Source organism: Ictalurus punctatus, chromosome 6, assembly GCF_001660625.3.
Source record: "Ictalurus punctatus breed USDA103 chromosome 6, Coco_2.0, whole genome shotgun sequence".
Lineage (NCBI taxonomy): Eukaryota > Metazoa > Chordata > Actinopteri > Siluriformes > Ictaluridae > Ictalurus > Ictalurus punctatus.
This window is the reverse complement of record NC_030421.2, coordinates 14,105,985-14,118,164: the sequence shown is the minus strand read 5'-3', so window position 1 is coordinate 14,118,164 and position 12,180 is coordinate 14,105,985. Positions and strand designations below refer to the sequence as shown.

The following is a 12,180-nucleotide window of genomic DNA, read 5'->3' as shown; positions in this document are numbered from 1 at the left end:
ATTATGCACTTCATCTCAAGTGCATTTTTTTATTTTTTTTTTGCTGTGATATCAGCCTGAGCAAAGAACAGTATTAAGCAGTTAACCGTACTGTCCAAATACTACAGGGTGTCCCAAAAGTCTTCATACGTAGGGGACTATGTACACCAGCACCATATCGGTTGCGCCTTCGTCAGTGGATGTTCGTGGACGTCCGCTTCTCGGTTTGTCCGCAACACTTCCAGTCTTTTTGAATTTGTTAATGAGTTTGGCAGCAGTGTTGTGTGTGATGTGCTCGTCATGTTTCCTGTTAAAGTCCATCGCAACCTTGTAACAGCTTCCCGATCCAGCCATGAGAATGATTTCAATACGTTCTTCTTTTGTCAAAGGTGTTCTTAAAGACTAACTTTAAAAAATCATATATATATATATATATATATATATATATATATATATATATATATATATATATATATATATATGAGAGAGAGAGTGTTAATTTCCCCCAAGTATGGACATTTCTGACACCCTGTAAATAATTATAGATATTGCTTATCCCGAAGGCGGAATGTATTAAATGAATAAAATGGTAAACTCCACTTACATAAAGTCAGCTGTAAGCGTTGAAGAGTCCTTGGTCAGCTTATCCTTCAAACTGTGGTCACTTTACAAGCGAGTGCTTTGATGGCAGCATTTTATTAATTGAATCAAAAAATAGAGAAAAGCATGATAAAGTAATCCATTTAGTATTTCTTGGCTTCACCGAGTTGTGCTCACTATTAACAGTCAACATGCGATATAAAAAAAAAAGCAACATGCAAAATAATATGACGTGCTATTTTATAACCTGTTGAAGCCATACTGTTAAATTAAACCAAATTGAAATGAAACGAATGAGATGATTAAAATGAGGGTTATTCATGCAGTAATAGATTGGTAATATAATAGATTCCTATTAGATGTATTTCATTTTTAAATTGTCTCCTGCTTTTATATTACTTTGTATTACATTTGACAACAAATAAAGAAAAAAGAAAAAAACGGCATCACCCCCATCCTATTTTCATCCTGGCCAATTCACACCCACCTATCACACGCAGGTTACCAAGAACGGTGGGTAAAGGCATGTGCTTCTACCGAGACATATGAAGCCAACCAGCCAAATCTTTTCGAACTGCTGCGCATGCTGTGTCACAGGGCAGCATAACACACTCAGAGGGAAGCATTAACTACCCTCTTCCGCATACATAACCTCACAGAGGCTCACAGCCAGCGTAACTGTGATTGACAGGGGAGACAGCACGCTGTCCCTCTCACCAAGAGCCGATTTTGCTCTCTTCTGTGGACTCCCTGCTGTGGATGGCTGTAGCATTGTCAGGATTTGAACGCTTCCTGTTAAAGCTCGTCAAACTTCAGCTTTAAAAAGACTAATTCTATCCTGTTACAGAATTGCCATCTTGGTACTCCCCTTTGGCTGGAGAACCAGCCTGAGGTGACGTGGTTATTTGGTAATAAATATTTACTTGCACTGCATGTAGCCCTACGTACTGCAAACCGCTCCCATTCGCTTAATGAGCGGAGGCGCCTGATCACTTACAGATAATGTTTAGTCAACTAATTAACATGGTATAAGGCTCATCACAGCAGGAGGTATAATTAGCTCAACCTGCAACACACTTCATGATAAATGGAGCTTTACTACCAAAAGCTTTTTTTTGGAGGGGGCGGGGAGGAATGGGAAAGACGGTAGTTGTAAAGGGAAAGGCACCAAAGTCAAATAAACAGTCAGGAGAAAGTACTATCAAATCATACCATTTCCACATGATTCGTTATTCCAGCTCAAACTCTGATGAGAGACTGTGACTATGTTTGCTTTCATATGACTATCATCACATACGAGTCATTCAAACTAATTTCTCTCCGCTTCCAGATCCACTTATATCTTCTTACAGATACAATATTTTTTTCAATATTCAATAGAACAAGGATATGTTTCTCATAATGACATTGGCCAGAGTGCATCATTAAAACAAGCTCACTCCTACTCATGACTGCCCTTTAAATGGGTGGCATTAGCTAAAGGTCTTTGGAAGAGCGCGTTGGATCCTAGTCGGTTCAATTAGGAGCGATGCCCAAAAGCGCATTGTGATTGGAACAGGCTGTGGTTGCGCTCTTGCACTACTATAACTTTGCTTATAATAGACCTACTCATTACATCCCAAAGCTTTCTGAATACAGTTATGGAACGCCCCGGTACAATGACCTCAATACCATTTTGCTCGATTGTTTACCACTGTATCATCCCACTCATGTTGGAAATACACCCCCGTCACACGTGTTTATGTAATTATTAATTCGCCATGCCTGGTCCGCGATTTAGACTTTCCTCTCCTCAGGTAGACAGTTGGCCTAATTTTCCATTCCCTCATTCTGTGCATGAAGTGCAAAGGTTGGCAAGCGAGCAGTTCTTGGCTCATGATGGGCTCAAATCTATTATTCATCTTGCCTGGTGTCTTAGCGACATTGTCCCACCACCTGTCTCGCACACAAGCGTGCCTTGTTGTTCCCAGTGAATGCGTGCTCACTGACAAATTGAGGTTTTGTTCTTCGAGTTGACACGCAGAGAATCTGACCAAAGTGTGTGTGTTTGTACTCCCAAGTTCCCTTTGTTCCATGTTCGAACAGAGATACTACAAAAATACTGCAGCGTGATGAATTAATACCGATGGCCTACGAGACACCATTCATTCAACTGCTGAATATGTTTCTGTGTGATCTATACCTCTCTATATGAGCTGTAGAATTATTCAGATTTCCACTCATTACGGCCGGTCTTAAAAAACGATGCCTTCTATGAAGGTTGTCTAATTTCTCTGGTGTGAACTCATTGGCATGCAAAGCTGGCGTGCAGAAAGACTTTCAAACGCATAAAATGCTTCCCAGTCTCTATATTTCATCAAGGAGTTTTTCATGTTTAATAAATTACAGCGGCTGATCCACTAAGACTTTGTTATTCATAAAGCAAAGCATTCAATTGGGATACGTTTAAAATCTTAATCATAACCTGCAGGACTATTTGCAGTGTGCTAATATTTGCTTTGACAGGGCTTATAGAAGTCAGTAGACAAAAGCCCCTAGATGAGCGTAGACTCCGAAGCGAGCTTTATTTGAACAAAGTAGGTCTCGGCGTTCGTGACTGGATTACTTTCACAGTTGTTTCCGTCGCTAATGCAAACAAACCACGGATGCTATTGTATTATATATATCTTTTATAGATCGTATTGTCATACGCCTTTCCTCATAAGAGCATTTAGTCCATGCAAACTGATTTTTATGTCGCATGATGAGGCAATGCTGCAAAAACAATAAAAAATAATAATTATGCGTAAGCGCAAAAAAGGTAACTGTAGCTCAAATAGTACATCTGTGATGTCAGCCAGGGAGGACTGTGGGTAAGGACTAACTATTAGCATGGTGTATACGTGCACGCTGATTTAGATACAGGCATTTTTACTCTGTTATATATTAATGACACTGTCCGCACCATCTGTCCACAACGCAGAACGAGGGACCATCTCCAATATGCTCACCACCAAAGGCAAAGTAATTAATGACAGCAATAATGCCAGCAATAATGACTAGATTAAATATTTCACAGGCCGACTGCCATGCAGTTGTCAAAGCCAAATAAGTGTTGAGGCTTTCACAGATTGGGTAAAGGCAGAAAATTTGTCTAAATGCTTTTTTTTTTTTTTTTTTTTTAAAGAATCAGAACATGTCTTATGGGGATTATGATGATAAACAGCCACTCCCATCTCTCTCAACACTTTACTAATCAAAGTTGTTGTTTTTTTTCTCCTTCTAATCAAAGCCTGCTTGTGTGCCGCATCATTATGTTGGTACCTAAACACTGCACTATTGGCACTTATAGCAGTGGGTCATAGCCACTCTCTCAGTTCTAGAACTTGTTCCCTGTCTGTGCTTAATTGGAAAACCTGGCATCTGACAAGGGCATCTGCTAGCCAGGGCCGTGCCAGCACGGTGAATACATGCAGACATCTGCTCCATTAGTGCCCAGGGGGCATCCCGGGCAGTACAGTAGACCAGGGGCATGATTACTGCCAACTCTTTTCCATTACACAAGCAGGAAGAATAAAATTATATATGTACATACTGTCCATCTAAAGAAACTCTAAATAGATCATGCCTTATAATGGGATGAATCACTATTATTAGTAATTACAACATAACACAATGAGGTGTGCTGAAAAATATCAATGACATGAAGGCACGCTTACGTTGATTATTTTCCAATAACAGCACGTCTCAAAGTGTTTTATATGTCTAATATCACAATAACTGGACATGACATTTATTCAGATGTATTAAAGAAGGCTGCATTATACAGTACACTTTACCTGTTTATTTAACATTGTGGAACATTGACAAAACAAGTTAGTTCTTGTTATTACTTACGATACAGCAGCTTTAAACAGGCGTTCCCTCACTAGTCCCTCTTTTTTCGTTCTACTGATGTAGAAAAAAAAATGCAGCTGGTTATTTTACAAAGATAAAATATTTGCCGTGGTTGAAAACGTAATTCAATCGAATTCGTTATTATTTATATAGTGCTTTTAACAAAGCGCATTGTCACAACGCAGCTTTACAGAAATCCGCATATAAATAGAAAATAAAACGATCAATTCAACCCTAACGAGCAAGCCAGACGCGACGGAACTTACCGACAAAGCGTTGACACTGGAGACTCCTTCCTTAAACGTTATAGAAACAGCTTCTTTTTTAAACAACAGATTTTCTTTTTTTAAACGTTCACGATTAGTCTTAGTCTATGCGGACCGGCCGCTATGCAAGTCGCTGGGAATGAGCCGCTACTATAGAAACGATAGCGTATCAGAACGAGTGCATTAACATAAACCTGTGATTTATTACAGCCGCACTACGGTGACAAATTGATATTTAAAAAAAAAAAATGCAGGTCAATATACATGTAGTCACATCACTTTCTAACTGTGGAGCTCTTTAATTCGTGTCAGTCTGTGTGTATAAACCCTTGCTGCAGAAAAGGTCTTAAGCTGGAAAACAGCTAATGTGGCGCAGGCATCTGACCTGCCCATAAGTGGCTCAGCATGTCTGTGTACACACACACACACACACACACACACATGCACACACACACACACGCACACAGGTGGTGCTCCTCAGCAAGCAAAAGCTGTTCCCAAACATCTGCTTAGCGATCAGATGGCCTGCTCTCTAAACGGATGCTGGAGTGATAGGAGATATTATTACACACACGTACAGTTATTGATCCTAGAGTTCAACATATCTCCTGTGCGACTGCTGATTAATTTACATCCAGCTTTTTAAATCATTTCCAATGATTCAATAAACACTGTACAGAAAAGTAGCCAGACATATGATTGTCTGGAAATTAAAAAAAAAAAAAAAAAAACCTCTACAGGTCAACAGGGCTGTCATTCGTTCAAGACAGCATGCAGGTTGGCTTCTCGGTAGAGTTTAATGAGGCTACCAGCCATCTGACATGCCAGGGTCAGGGTAGGAGGGTCAAAAGGTGAACATTTAAGGCTAGGGTTACATTGCGAGGGCTTTTAAAGGACCACAGGTCCTAAGAGCCATTAACTAGCCACCACATCATCAATGAACAGCTCTATGAGTGAGCACCAGGCTGAACGACTATAATAATCAGTATTTCATGTTGATTAATAACTGATATGAAAGATTTCTTACAAGTTGATCCAAAGTTAATGATGGCATAGCAAGATTAAAAAATAAAAAAGTTATACATTATTCACAAATTAATTTTGGAGTGCGCTGGGAAAATTTACCAAGTGAGCAGGTTTAAATAAATTTGAGTACGTTGAGAAACTTAATGTTCTGATGGGATGCTGCGATTGTAATTGGGGTTAATACTAGTGGTGGGTGATCATATCATGATATTTTACCCAGATGAGGATGGGTTCTCTTCTGAGTCTGGTTCCTCTCAAGGTTTCTTCCTCATATCATCTTAGGGAGTTTTTCCTCGCCACCGGCTTGCTCAATAGGGATAAATTCACACACTTAAAATCTGTATCCTGTGTTTATACGTTTCTGTAAAGCCGCGTCGAGACAATGTCCATTGTTAAACGCGCTATATAAATAAAACTGAATTGAATTGGAAGGCATTTCTACAATACATAATATGTATCGAGATTTGTATGTTTGTTATTCAACTACCAGCGAAATAATAGTGTTGCAATTCATTCTAATTCTAATAATTAGAATAAACTTTTAATAATAAATAAAAATACATTGTGCAATCGAATAAGATTGAATCGAATAAGCTATCAAAATACTTAAATCTCATAAAGGTGTATTGTAACAATTTATTACAATATCAATACTATATCATCATATTACCCAGCCCTAGTGAATACTGTATCATCTTATTTATTTATTCTTTTTCTCTCAACAGAAACTAAGGAGCAAAAGCAGAAGGTGGCGGGGCTGAAGAAGCTTGTCCATCAACTCCCTAAACCCAACCATAACACCATGAAAGTGCTATTCCATCACCTGCAGAGGTTGGTCAAACAGCAAAGCCATTGTTAAACCTTTAAATTCAATCCGGTCCTTTCCAATGTGAGATCTCGTACCAGATTCGAATATAATCTCAGTCCATTTAAATTACAGAACACCAACCGATGTTAGATATGAGCGTGATTAGACAAGCTCTCCAGTTTGGTGTGTGGTTATATACCCCAGGAAGGAAGAAGCCCAGAAAAATGCAAACTGGAGCGCTCGAGTCTCTGTCCATGCTAACATAGCTGGCACAATGACTAGGCCATATGGCTAGTCTCCATCTCCCAGAAGGGGTGTTCCATCCCACTTTACCCTTCTGCACATTTACCACCCTGCACAGGAGGGCTAGAGGACTCGTATCAGATTGATGATCCTCCCCCCGCCTCCAACCTCTCCCAATGGAACATGCCCCTTTGGCTCTAGTGATAAAGTTTGTTGGGTTGCATATGTCAGGTTGAGCAGGTGAGGTGAGGGGTGATGATTTATTTTGAATTTTTTTTTTACTTTAGCGCCCCTGTCACAACTGGCTACATCATTATGAACAAGAATTCCACAACTACGGAATTGTACTTGCCTATTATTATTGCTGTCTTCACCCAAAAATGCATATTAATGAGCATACTGAGCCTCAGAATAACACGACAGACGGATGAGGCAGTCTAATATGAAAATAGATTTGTCCCGTGATCTGCACGATCGTAGCACAAGGCATGTCCAGTTAGTCACCGTATTTGCAGCCAAATTTCACGTGTTAATGAACAGTCCAAAAAGACTATTAGCATAATGCAATTTACATTCCAAATTACTGCAGTCATACACGAGGCACATACATAAAGCCATTAATTCTTTAAAAAAGAGACCTTAAGCCGTTGAACTTTTATTTTGCTGACTGACTTGCTGTTAAAGTGGGACTTGTGGTGGTTCTGAAAATCCCTGCAGTGCCCCCAAGTCTGTCCTTTCCCTTTCCCCTTAGCGCTATACTACCAGGCAAATCTAGTAGTATTAGTGTACATGGGGAATGTTGGGCCTTTATGCAATGTGGGGCCACACCCAGAGCAACTGATGTGGTTCATACATAGCACTCACGTTGGGAGTTCTATTCTTTTACTGTTCCTCCCCCTCACCTCTCGCTCTTTTGAGAGTTGTGTAAGAGCAAGGAACGTGTACCTAAACAGTATTAAGTAGAACAATCACTTGGCCTTCTTTTTTTTTTTTCTGTACTCTCAGGACAGATAATCCAATGGCCATTAAGCGCACAATAATATTAAATCTAAACAGCGCGTGGTTATTCAGAAGAAGCTCTAGGGAAATACTAGTGCTAAATGAATGATTCATTTGGGTGAATAAGTAACATTTGAATCTTGTTTGGAAACTTTTAGTTGCAAATGAAGTCTGAATGGATGTTTTCATTGTAGTTATTCGGTTGGCATGTCACCGTTCCAAGTCTAACTGTCAATAAAGATGCAAAAATTTCCCTTCATTTGTAAAGCCTTAAATGCTAAATGGTTTGGCTGCGATTGCAAACACGCAAACGAAAACAACCTTCTCAATCTATAAATCTGGAAACTCCAATCGAAGTAATAGTCATTTGAGCTTCAAGTCTGCTGTAACCAAAAACTTCTAATACTCATTTAAAGCCAACAGGAACAAGTTAGAACCGAGCCAAACGGCTTCCCATCATGTCTCTTTCCTTCATTGTTTAACACACAGGACTTTTGAGAAAGTATTTCTTTAGCAAAACAGGTATGCAGCAGCTAAGTGTGACCCAGAATCCCTTGCAGCTATGCCTGTGTTGTGGGCTACATTCTCTCCTTGGCTCGGCTCGTTCGAGGAGTGGTGGAGAGCCTTATGAAGTTGAGGGCCCTTTGTTGTGGGCGTGTGGTATGCCCGTGTGGAACCAATGTTCCCGTTTTCCTCTGGCCCGTTGGGGCCTGTGTTCAATAAAGCAGTTGTGTATTCGCATTGTGATGATGTGGTCAAGGCAACCGGCTCTCTCAAGCTTGCATTCGCTCAGCCATGCTATTTACGTCTCTTCTTGTGGGTGTTTTTGTCACCGCCACTCATATTTCCCATTTGCTGCAAGTGATTTAAAAGATGGTAGGTTTGGGCATTTTTGTTGGTAATTCAAGGTTCCTTTTTGTGCCGGAGAAACCTGGATCGACCTTTGTGGGCAGAGCGAGCTGATCAGGAAAACTAAAAAAAAAAAAAAAAGAAAAGAAAGTTGGTCTCTCATCTGGGTTTGATGTCTCAAACGGAGAAGGAATGTTGTTAGCAAATGAATAGCCCAGAAAAATAACAACATTTGTTAAGAGGATACATGTGATGATACATCCTTGTTTGCAACAAACAGACATCACAGCTTCTCCAGAAGAGAGAAAGATACACATTTTGATGCTGGATGCTAAACATATTACATAGCACTTTTAACTTTTAACACTATGCAGAATGAAACAATATTAAAGAAAGTCAGAAAGAATATTACCAAAAAAATAAATAAATAAATAATCACTAGGCCGTATGGCTAGTCTCCATCTCCCATAGGGTGTTTGTTCCATCCCACTTTACCCTTCTGCACATTTACCACCCTGAACAGGAAGGTTGGAGGATTCATCTCAGATTGATGAGCCTCCCCGCTGCTAACCTCTCCCAATGGAACATGCCCTTTTGCCTCTAGTGATATATCAGGTCCCCCAATCCAAGAGCTCAAATCCTACAACAGGTTAGTGGATGCATTTTTCCTGGTCGAAAGTCAATTTCTCATAGGACACTTTCTGATTCGTATGTACCTGTGTTTTGTTTCAGAAGCCTATGATCATGCTCAAAATCTTGAGATTTATGCTTGCATTCGTTCCGAAACAAAGAATAAAAAGCTTTTTAAGGATCGCCTGTGCTTACAAAGACATAGACGTATAGATGAGATTCAGTCCATCATGTGTGTAGAAGGAAAAGAAATGGGATACACACTCACCGGACACTTTATTAGGAGCACCTGTACAACATGCAGACACAGGGCAAGAGCTTCAGATATTGTTCACATCAAACATTAGAAAGAGGGGGAAAAATGTGATCTCAGTGACTTTGATCATGGCGTGATTGTTGCTGCCAGATGGGCTAGTTGAAGTTTCAGAAACTGCTTAAAAGCCTTCTTGATGAGAGAGGTCAGAGGACAATGGCCAGACTAGTTCGAGCTGACAGGAAGGCTTTGGTAACTCCAAAATCCACTCTTTGCAGCTGTGTTGTGCTGAAAAGCATCTCAGAATGCACAACACCTTGATCCACACCAGACACGAAATTGGACAGCTGAAGATTGGAAAAACGTCACCTGGTCTGATGAATCTCTATTTCCGCTGAGCCACATGGTCAGATGGTAGGGTCAGGATGAATGAATCCATTGACACAACCTGCCTTGTGTCAAAAAATTCAAGCTGCTGGTGGTGGTGTAATGGTGTGGGGAATGTTTTCTTGGCACACATTGGGCCCCTTAATACCAATCGAGCATAGTTTGAATGCCTCGGCCTATCCGAGTATTGCTGTTGACCACGTGCATTCCTTTATGACCACAGGTTACCTAGCTACTCCGAGCATAATAATGTGCTATGTCACAAAGCAAAAGCTGTCTCTAAACACGAATATAACAATGAGTTCAATGGCCTCCCCAGTCACCAGATCTGAATCCAGAAGAGTATGAACGTGCAGCTGAGAAATCTGCAGAAATTATTCGATGCAATGATATCGACATGGAACAGAATCTCAAAGGAAACATTCCAACACCTTGTGGAAACAACACCGCAGAGAATTGAGGTTGTTCTGTGAGCAAAGGAGGGCCCTACCCAACATTACTATGGTGGCCCTTATAACATGACCAGTAAGCATAGATTGTCTAAAACCTAGTTTTAGAGACCAAAACAAGCAAATTTATCATGAACCCAAGCCAGAAGTAATATTTACAATAAGCTAGACAAGTCTACTCAGTGATACTGTCTGGTCTGTTCTCAGTTAAGGCCATATTCTACTAATGGCATAATTTAAAGCTTGGAGTGATGCCTCCTCCTCTCATGCGCCCCATCCCACCCCTAATTTATTATTCGTCTCGTCCTTAAGGACTGAACGAGGCTGACCCAATTAGCAAGAGCTTCCTACGCGGAGGAAGGACAGGGGCAATTGTGTGCTGTCCTCCATTTCATGTCAAGTACTGTTCACAAACAAGATGCTAATTAATAACCATTGGCATCTTGAGTAGCGCTTGTTGCCTTTCATGCGGGGTATCTATGATTTGTCTGATTCGATCGCGCGCAGCACAGTCACCCCCGGTCAAGCTGGTCCTCACTCTTGAAGCTTCAGTCGACTGAAATAGTCTAATGAGGGCAATCTGCTATAAGCTAACATATATAAATGGCTAATGTTACTAGAAAATGAGCAAAAGCACATATTTCAGTAGCACATATTGTTGTGGCCTACATCTGGGTGCCTTTTTGATTTCAAATTTATGATGAACAAACAACTTATACCTGCTGGTGTGGTTATTTTGTTACAATACATTATTATATTGCTCGCCCAACAGTAACGAACGAATTAAAGCTTGGTCACCATATTAATTTCATTCAGCTACAATGAATGAAAATTATGTAGGGCACAATGATGGTACAGGGATAACATAATGAAATAATTACAGAACAAAAAATACTACAGGATTAGGAAGATGGAGGAAAAAAAAAAGCTTCATATTAAAGCTTTTAAAAAATCACTTCGGAAATGAAGTCTTTCCCTCTTTAAGATCATTAGCGAGCCATTAGCAATGGCAGCCAAGATCCTTACATCACACTGTCCTAATTAGGTTAAAATGCTGGTGGCAGGACGAGTGTCTGGCTATGATGTACAAGGGAAACGAAATGGCCGAGGTTAATTATACGCATTAAAGGGGGAATTATTGGAAGTGCTTGGGCTGCCCTTTTAGGTTATGTTGCTCAGATTAAATGGGTCTCTGTAGTGCAGGAACACACACCAAAACAGGTCACGAACAGCCATATCATTACTCGTCTCTCTCATTATTTGCAGAACATCAATTGACAATTGATGAGTGAATCTGTGGAAATATGTATCACTTTTATGGACAGTTTGTTTCTTACAGTATCATCCGAGCTACATGCAACCGTAGAGAGCGCAAAACATTTTTGCCACTGAAAAGCCACAGGACACTTTTTTTTTTCTTCTTCGGAATGTTAAAGCCTCCAGTCCACCTCAGAGCTCTTAGTCATAATCCCATTGACAACTTGGAGTATAGCCTTCAGCCACAGTCCCACCCTCTTTTTCCAGGACTCATCCCGTTACAGAGCTCCAAGGCTCTGTCCTGATTCGTCCTAAGAGCCCTCTGGTACCCCAGTAGCAATTGTTTGTGTGTTCCAGCCAAACCTCAGCTCTCAGAGCTCATACATAAAGTCTGTGTATATACCTGTGTCCTCAGGTAAACTTTGTCCATTTTACAATAGTCTATACAGCACATTAGCAAATGTATGGTGAGACCAATTACAGCTTGGTACAACCTCGGTACTAATATATTCATGAAATATTCTGTCGCATTCTTTAACGTAACACTTACCCGTTTCT

At 40.3% G+C, this 12,180-nt stretch overlaps 1 protein-coding gene across 1 annotated transcript in view; it reads left to right on the top strand.

Moving 5' to 3' along the window:
- The window catches only part of arhgap15 (Rho GTPase activating protein 15), a 46,767-nt gene that overhangs the window by 32,917 nt on the left and 1,670 nt on the right, over positions 1-12,180 (top strand). Inside the window, exon 13 of the mRNA XM_017469956.3 lies at positions 6,473-6,578. Within this exon, the coding sequence (XP_017325445.2) occupies positions 6,473-6,578 (106 nt within the window). The remainder of the gene's footprint in view (positions 1-6,472; positions 6,579-12,180) is intronic.